This window comes from Prosopis cineraria, unplaced genomic scaffold, assembly GCF_029017545.1.
Source record: "Prosopis cineraria cultivar Desert tree isolate PC_DT_omini unplaced genomic scaffold, ASM2901754v1 PC4, whole genome shotgun sequence".
Classification (NCBI taxonomy): domain Eukaryota; kingdom Viridiplantae; phylum Streptophyta; class Magnoliopsida; order Fabales; family Fabaceae; genus Prosopis; species Prosopis cineraria.
In genome coordinates this window covers 27,802,318-27,811,604 of record NW_026555335.1, presented here as the reverse complement: position 1 = coordinate 27,811,604, position 9,287 = coordinate 27,802,318, and the positions used below count along the sequence as shown (strand labels likewise).

General features: G+C 33.4%; 2 protein-coding genes across 6 annotated transcripts; both read right to left on the bottom strand.

The window, feature by feature from the left end:
* Window positions 1-208: 208 nt before the first annotated feature.
* On the bottom strand, window positions 209-7,994 carry LOC129309094 (uncharacterized). Of its 2 annotated transcripts, none has more exons than XM_054950465.1 (3): window positions 7,837-7,994; window positions 7,244-7,416; window positions 209-673 (listed from the first exon to the last, which is right to left on the bottom strand). In XM_054950465.1, the coding sequence occupies exons 2-3, from the start codon at window positions 7,393-7,395 to the stop codon at window positions 532-534; spliced, it is 294 nt and encodes a 97-aa protein (XP_054806440.1). In that variant the 5' UTR covers window positions 7,396-7,416; window positions 7,837-7,994; the 3' UTR covers window positions 209-531. The 2 variants fall into 2 exon arrangements, with proteins under 2 accessions (XP_054806440.1, XP_054806441.1); XM_054950466.1 differs by having other exon boundaries at window positions 7,244-7,400; window positions 7,837-7,986.
* On the bottom strand, window positions 953-7,232 carry LOC129309093 (uncharacterized). Of its 4 annotated transcripts, none has more exons than XR_008592838.1 (3): window positions 6,949-7,232; window positions 1,561-3,592; window positions 953-1,478 (listed from the first exon to the last, which is right to left on the bottom strand). XR_008592838.1 is itself a non-coding variant. In XM_054950464.1 (3 exons), exons 1-2 carry the CDS (start codon window positions 6,956-6,958, stop codon window positions 2,796-2,798), a joined length of 807 nt encoding a protein of 268 aa, XP_054806439.1. In that variant the 5' UTR covers window positions 6,959-7,232; the 3' UTR covers window positions 953-2,225; window positions 2,780-2,795. The 4 variants fall into 4 exon arrangements, 2 of the variants coding, with proteins under 2 accessions (XP_054806439.1, XP_054806438.1); XR_008592839.1 differs by having other exon boundaries at window positions 953-1,473; XM_054950464.1 differs by having other exon boundaries at window positions 953-2,225; window positions 2,780-3,592.
* Window positions 7,995-9,287: the final 1,293 nt, after the last annotated feature.

The following is a 9,287-nucleotide window of genomic DNA, read 5'->3' as shown; positions in this document are numbered from 1 at the left end:
TTAAAAAACAAGAAATCAAAAAGTTTTAAAAACAATTAAATTCAAAACACTTATCATAACAAATTTTTATTTTTTTTTGTTTTTAAAAACAGAAAAAAAATTTTTTAAAACAAAAACTAAACATGCCTTTAATTTTCCAAAACAGTCATAGCCCAAATGGACATAACAGGTTCAAGCATTTCAGACCAAACGTTGCACAGAAAAAGCCTAAAAGAAGGTTGCATCAAATAGAAAAATCCTATGATGTACCAAGTTTAAAATTTTCCAAATAGTACTGGAAAACGCATACAAAAGAGTCCACACAAGTTTTGCTGCACCTGCAAGCTAACCTTCTAACAAGTAACAAGACTATGAATGGTGGTAGATCAGATAGAGGTAAAAACAAAACAAAACAAAACAAAACAAACAATACAAAGAAAGGAGGGAGGCAAAAGGCCTTGATCAAGAGTTGTGATTTATCCATTAAGTTCTCCTATGAAGTCACTACTTCTGACATGATGATCTTTTTTGATTCCAAGTCGCTAGCTACGCTCACTTCTTAGACAGAATAGAGGCCAGGCCCACTCTCCATCCGTACAGCATAGAGAGGCTGTGCCTTTGTGGAAGAAGAGATGCCAGACCTGTACGTGAGCCGTTGGTAAAGCTAATCTGCTTGTTGCTTGGCTCCAAGGACCTGAATTTATATTATTAGCAAGCATATTAATTAAATGAAATCAACAAACACTAGGCGATGTTCGGCATAAGTGAAAGATTTAAATCACAAGAACTAAGAGCTTTGGCTACGGGTAAAAATTATCAAGAAAAAGATGACAATGCAGGATTGTAGGATATATTATCGGAAGGATCGATTTGAGGTCCCTCACAACACATTTAAATATCACAAGGTCTATCAACAATTTGACAAAGAAAATTAACAACAACACATTTAAACATCACAAGGTTTATCGGTAACTTAGCAAAGAAAATCGACAACATGTTATGATCATATTCAGATTTGATAAAAGAAAGAACACAGAATAAAACTCAGGAAGAGGGAAGGAGAATAGTCTCAGTTAAGGAAGAAATACATCAGAGAGGGAGGCGCTCAACAAAATCAGCCACACTTGCCTGGACTATCTTTTATATCTAATCCCCACCCATAATCTAGATCCAGCGCAGTCCCTATATGCAATCTCATATTATAATAGGGCCCAGCCCATTCATTACAATGCCTTCCCCTTAAAATTGACCTTGTCCTCAAGGTCAAAAGTAATAAAAGTATCATGATGAACGTCCAAAGCTCGCCTATGGGTGGTTCCAACCCATTCCAGCATTACAATGTGTACTGGACCCAAGAAACTTGCTGGGGAGCGCATGAAGTAATGCTGCCTTCGAGAAGTCCAGATGTCAAAAGATTACCCAAATATAAAACTTGTGGAATCTGACTTTGATGGTGGGCAGCAACTACCATAACTCCCTGAGTAACAAATAGGACTGCCCTGAAAATAATGCACAAAATTAAGGTAACCCATAACAGTTAGCAAATTGAGCCGCAAGACCTTGCTATTCCTTATACTATACCTCAGAGAGTATATTAGAAAGTGAGCTATTTGATGGGTAACCATGTTGGGATCATCTGATCCATCCCACAACCCATTAATTTTCAGCATTACCATAACACAAAATTCTTCAAAAGCCATGGGGCAAGGCTGCAGGGAATTGAATGAAGCATCCCCTTCACAAATAAACGTAAATGTGATCCTTGTAGCTTCATTTGCAGCAGATGGAGTAACTAATAAATATCCATTTAAGCTCCATTCTCTTTGAATCTTTCCAAGGTCAAACACCAAAATATAATATGGTAACATATTTTGATTATGCTGACATGAGACAAAGATTGTAGTACAATTTAACAAACACCCCGTTGACTTTCAAAGAGAAAGTAGCAATTTCCAAGCTTGCAAGAAATAATCTGATAGAACAGATTAAATTTGGCAGCAATCTCATGTAATAAAAATCTAGTTACTGCTGCAATGTTAAAAGCTATATGCTCATCCTTCTCAAAAAGTTGATATGCCCAGCCCTTATGGTCATAAAAATCCATCAAGCTGAATTTTCTAAGAGGAAATAAATTGAACAAAGCACTAAAAACTCTTCCGTGGTGCAAGCTTGGGCCTTCCTTGACAGTAATTAAAATAGGTCGTGAGCAACACAAGTCAACACCAATATGCAGACACCAATCTTCTCTGTCATTTACCAAGTCAAAGACCATGTTTAAGAATTGAGCCAAGGGTGAAAAACCAACAGTTGTAGTGGTACCATAACAATTAATTGCAATTCTTGCAAGAACAGCAAAGGGGCAATACATGACAGGCTCAAAGAGAATGTGATATGAAAATATTAGGAATTAGTTAGGGCAGGGGTATAAATGTTATTTTTTTGGGTCGGTACTGTTACTAATATTTAGTCTAATGGTCCAGCCCTATAAATACCCAAGTCCAGATACACAGTGTTGTTGTTGAAACTCATTTTTATAAACGTACTATTCAGAACGTCTCGTCCACTCGTCTCTCTATTCTCTCCTCCTCGTCTACCTATCTTTCTTCTTCTTCTCTCTTCATCTCTTTCTATCATAACAGAATGATAACAGAGTACATCCGTGAGTAAAATGCCATAACAGAGGACTTTAACTTGCAATCTCCAGTGCAAAGAAAGGAAGTAAAGAATCTATTAAAATCCCAATCAATGACCTCAGATATTTCCCAAATCAAAATGGAATTAAGCATAGGAAGTGATATACCGGGATCAAAAATCAATCAATGAGGCCAGGCATAACATTCTTGGACTTGTACCCACATATGAGGAAGGAAAAATTCCTGAAATATGTTGATACCGAGCCAACAAGATCCAACTAAAGGAAGACCAACATCTACAAAATCAGTGGTAGAATAGAGAAACGAAGGCAGTGATGGAACAAGAACCTTGTTCTCTGTGAAGTGAATTCTTGCCGTTATGTGATCAGGGACGTCGTGGATTAAACCTTCGTTAGATTTGAAATCATCACTTTGGTGTTCAATAGACTTCAACAATAGAACACCAGTAGTTGGAGATGAATCGTCTACTTTAGAATATAGGTATTCAATAGAGGTTGGAGTGTCCCCTACCTCGTCCACAGAGGGTAACCTTTTGCACATGGTGTCTTGTGTGAGTGGTTGGTGTAATTGTACAGCAACAGTAGGTTGAGTTTCATCTATTGAGGAAATCATTGAGGCCTTAGAGGTCGGCGCTAGCAGTAATGGAGGAAGTATTAATGTCTCTATCACAGGAGCGAAGTCTGATTTTGGAGGTGGAGTAAAGGTCAACATCTCAGTAGTCACAAATGCAGCAGACGAATTTCGGTTTGACAACGCTGAATCATACTTACTAATTTCTCGTTGTAGATCCATCCTTGCCTTGGCCCACTCAGTGTCATGGATTTGAAAATGCGTCTGAAAATTATCCACCAAAGAATCCATAGCCTTAAGAGCTCGAAGAAGAGTAGACTCCAATCGATCCCAACTGTCATCCATTGTATTGTGTTGCATAGATATAGGAGGCGGAGCTCCACTCTCAACTAGAGCACCATTTGTTATGATCCATATTTAGATATAAAAGAAAGAACACAGAATTAAACTCAGAGGAAGAGGGAAGTAGAATAGTCTCAGGTAAGGAAGAAATACATCAGAGAGGGAGACGCCCAACAAAATCATCCACACTTGCATGGACCTTAGTGTTTATCTTTTATATCAAATCCCTACCCATAATCTAGATCCGGCCCAATCCCCATAAGCAATCTCATATTATAATAGAGCCCAGCGCATTCATTACACAACACAGCACATTTAAAAACCATAAGCTCCATCGACAACTTAGCAAAGGAAATTGATTTTGTTGATGGACCTTGTGGTGTTTAAAAGTATTGTGTAGAACTTGTGTGCAATTCTCCCTATATTATAAGTAAACGGAATAGTGACAAGCCCATGAAAAACTTGTCTTAATCCATGCTACTATCATCCCTATATGAACATTAAAAATATATAAGAATAAGTAAGACTTGTGTGTGGCGTCAGGTATACATCATAAATAGTAAGAGTATGCAGAAAAGACCAACTCTGAGTTTTGGTCAAGTTAAACCGACTTCTCTAAGGAGCCGTTTAGTTCACAGAATATAAATTGAAAGAAAGAAAGAAACACAAAGGCATAATGGAAAGTGACGTTTTTGTAAAAGATAAAAAACATGAATCCCCAAAATACCATTCCTCGAGGAAATAATAAATTATGATTTTTAAAATTTTCAATTATAAAATTCATCAAAATAATTATTTTTAATTATCATTATTAATAAAACATCATAAAAAAGTAATAGGTAATTGTAATTATGACAATAAAAAATAATTTTTAATTTTTATTATTGAAAATTTCACACTTGTTATTTCAAATATTTAAATGATTAATTATTTGAGAATGAATTGAAAAGAAATACTTAACAATAACAAGGTCTTCATCCTTTAAAAATTACTTTTAAATAAAATAAAATAAATGTAAACAGTCAACATGCAAGATTGCTCTTTCTGAAATGGATGTATCAGAACCTGATTTAAAGATAAAACTTTCTATATCTAAATAATAAAATAAACCTCAGTACATTTTGAGGAATACCATTATATGGCCTTACCTCTATTAGACTTTCAGAGATCCTTTTCATAGTAGAACTTGTGACTCGAGTTATTGGCACAAATGAGGATGTTGAACTTTAACGAGATTGCTTAATTAACTATCAATGTGATGTTCATTCCTTTAGCAAAAATGCAGTCAACTATTTAGTCCAGTGCCTTCAACAGAAAGAGAGGTAGAAAATATCAGTTGCATTACTAAAGAAGAAAAGAGGACGATGAGGATAACAATGAGACTAGTCAAAGTACAGAAGTATTAGCTTGCTGCTTGATCAGTCACATTTTCATTTTCACCATCCTCCTTAATATTGCAACCAGCATTCTCTACCTTGATTTTTGTCCAAAGGCATCACACTACACATCTAACTGCATTTTCATCAAAGGAATAAACTTCACATTGGCAATACCATCAGCGATCTTCCTGATGTTCAACATTGCCATTCATGCCAACACGAATTACATGATTGTAATCTATTACGAGAAGATAAGTCCATGGAAGTCTCGATAGATGAGGCTGTGCTATAATACTACAAGAAGTATTGAGAATTCTATTTTACTTTTCTTTCGATACAACACCTGATATAAAATAAAACACTCAATATAGTAATAATTATAACAAAACAGAATTCTCCAGACATCATGAGCACTATCACGTAGCCTCGCCTCTATCAGACTTCCACAGACCTATCGTCAAAAAATGTTGATCTTGCTAGAATGGACTCCTGGAAGTGATGCATGTATCTTTTACATATTTTTCCCTAAACCATCTGTCCTATCTGCAGCCTACTACCAAGAAACATCTTGCCTTTCCTTTCCTAAAGCTTATAGAGTGTAAAAAGCATGAAATAGAATGTTTTGTCCTAATACCATATTCCATTCAAATATTCCCAACTTAAATGGAGGCTCATGAAAATAGGATCAGGAACCTCTTGAAAATGAGAAGATCAAGGTCAATTTCTGCTGATATCTGCTATCCAACCAACTCAACTCAAACACAGATCTATTATCAACATCCTCCCACATCATTACTTAATAGTGAAATATTACCCAATTAAGTTCCCGTTTCACTGTGTTCCGTTCTTGTTCCTCTTTTGCAATGGGCAATGGCTATGCGAGAGCATGCAAGCCCCAAACATTAAAAAGCCCCAATAACAGAAAAATGCAAGAATCAGCTTTGGTTCAATCTTGGGGTAAGCATTTGGGCAATCTTTCCCAAAAATGCCTTGCTTTTGATATTGATTTAAAACATGGATGCAGAGTTTCATTCAATACAAAAACAAATCTCTGTAATTTTGAATAATTGCTATGTGTAACATCCCTATCAATTTCACCATCATTTTGAATAATTGCTTCCAAATATTTAAACTTTTCCATTTGTGGCACAATTTTATCTCCCAATCTCACTTCCAAATTACTATTAACTGACCTCTTAACAAAATTGCAACAACTGGAGATGGCCTACCTATTGCAACAAGTTTGGATATTTCTTCAGCCACAAAAATCAATACAACCAAAAGCTTTAAAGCTCGTTTTCTGTTGTAGGTTATTCAAGGTGTGACATACTCTATAAAAACGATACAAGTGAGCCCAACAACAATTAAAATTATCCATTTCATATTATATGGTGATAATACATTCATTTGCTTTGCCAACTATTCATTTCTTTTTCCACCCTCAAAGAAGATGAAAATCTTTAAAGAGATGGCATTGATTGATGCATGATGATGATATGAAGACTGATAGGAATAAAAAATAGTGATAGTGTTATTCTAGTTATTGATAAAAGAAAGATGAATTTGAAAATGGAGAATTTGGTTTGAGGAACAAGTCTTGAACACCAAAATGGATATATAGAGAAACAGAGGTGAACGGTTGTGGTTTGATGTCATGAACCCCAAAATGTGTATCTACAGGAAAATTGGGACAGTGGTGATAGCTTGTTGCTTGATCAAAGCAAAAGTTCAGGGAAGATTGCCTAAGGGTCCATAGGAAAACTAAACAAAGGCTTATTCTTGAACTTTTTGCATATTGGCCCAGCCAACGCTTGGGGCTTCTATGCTCTCCCATAGCTTTTAAGAAGGAAAAAGATGTAAGGGAGAGTATATACAAATCTATTGGGTTAAATCATAATTTGAATTGATCCTCTCAATTTCTAAGGATCTTGATCCATCAAAGAAGATGTCCATTCCAATATCTAGTGAAACAAGCAAAATTGAATGTGAAACATGATGAACAACTGATCAAATAAAATCCATACAAGTGTGCATGCCTGTCTGCCACAGAAAGAAAGGATTTAAACATGTGCATGTCTACCACAGAAAGAAAGCACTGCAGGAATTTGAAGGGAAAAAAAAAAAAACAAAAATATGATGTTCTATAAACCAAAGCCAATGGTTTTGATGAGATCACTTTTGGAATACGCCCACCAAGAAGGAACCTAACATCTACCAAAATCACATGTAATCACCACTGATAAAATAACAACACATACAAAACTTTTTTTCTTCTTTGTTTATAAAAATAACAACAACAACAACGACAACAACACATACACTGTATGAGATGACCCTGCTAGTGCTACTGTTGACATGCCTTGTCTTTGCTTGTGCTTAGGGTTGGCCGTGCACAACACATATACACGTCCTCGACGTTTAACTGTCCGACAGAACTCACACATCTTCTTCACAGATGACCTTACCTTCATGATTACTGAAACGCCAATAACCTGTCATATTACTCTCTAGTAAGCATAATTAACCAAATAACCATAGCAAGATACACAAATAGGGATGAGTTCTAAGTGGCGCTCAATGCTACTATATTTCCAGAATGCACATACTGTATCTAACAAAATGCTTAATTGGTCATCCAAAGAATTGATCTATGCCAATCCCTGCCCCAGCTTGATCAAAGACAACAAGGAAGGGAGAAAAAGAATATGGTAGAGTACTGTTATTGTTGTACCAGAGAAAACGACAAAGAGAAGCAAAAATAAATATAGAGCACCAGCAGACGGTATTATTTTCGAAATTTGTTCATCGGAAACAACGAGTTGAAGCATATGCAACTGAATTTGGTAACAAAAACAAATTATAACCCTCAGCAACAGCTTCTGTTAATGAACTGGACAGAAGGAAAATAATACCCGGGATGAAGACGGTGGAATCAGCGGTGCCGCGTAAAGGTTATCTGGAGACGGCTGCGGCCACCGAGCAGAGAGGCAATGAGCGAGGAGAGAGGCGACGGAGCAGAAAGGCAACAGGGAACGGGAGTGATGCGCCGACAGACAGGGTTATTTTTTAAACGCTTAATTATACACTACATCCCTAATCTTTAAATCATATACACATAATCACTTTAACTTTTCAAACTTTACAATAAACTCACCTCAACTATTATATTTATATAAATAATTTTATATAATTAATTTTATATATTAATTATCTACACATAATTTAAAATTTAAAAAATTATTCATATATCAATCAAAACTTAAAAATTTAAATATATATAAAAATAAAATTTAAAGAGATATATAATTAAGAATTATAGGTTATTTACATAAAAGGAGGTTTATTATTAAGTTTTAACAATTAAAAAGTTATTTGTACATGATTTGAAGTTTAAGGAATTGTGCGTAATTTAATCATTTTTTAAAAAATAAAGTAAATTAATATAAAAAAATGATAATAAAATTATTTTAAATTATATAAATAATAATCTGGTTCCTCAAAATACTATAATTTTATAGATATATTTAGGAACTTTTATTTTGATAAATTTTGAAATGAAAAAATTATTTTATCTTTATTAAAAATAACAAACTTCAATTCCAACTTTTTACTTAAGAAATAACTTTTGTTCTGTAAATTATTAAAATTGAACAAGAAATCACAACTTATTAAGCGTAATCTTTATTATTAAAGAATAAGCCTCAATCACAACTTTTTTTTAAGGAGTAACAATTTTTATTTTGTGAATTATAAGTGTTGAATAAGAAATTATAACTGATTAAGTTTGATTTCTACTATTAAAAAATAAATTCTCAAAATAACAAGTCACAATCACAATTTTTATTTAAGGAATAACAATTTTCATTTAAAAAATTATAATAATTGAATAAAAAATTACAACTTATCTTTATAATAACTTTTTTAATTTAAAATTTATTGATACAAATGTCTCTAAAAACTTTTAAGAAATTATAATATTTCAAACAACAGATTATTATTTATATAATCTGAAAGATTTTATTGTCATTTTTTTAATAATATCTTAATTATTAATCTTTATTAAAATTAAAATAAAAGGATTATAGAGAAACCGACAATTAGCTCCCAAAAAACTAATCAACTTTATATAAACAAATCTCATGAAAAAGCAATTTTACTTGTCAATTTGTTTTGAAAAAAAAATATCAGTTAAGAACTACTAAAGAAAATTTATATTAATTAAAAATTTTTTATTGTCAAAATTTAAATAAATACTTATCAATTCAGATTAGTTTTTTATTAAGAAATATTTATTTAAATTTAATAATAACTTATTCTATATTAACAATAATCTATTCGGACTTTTTCATTTAAATTTTAACAA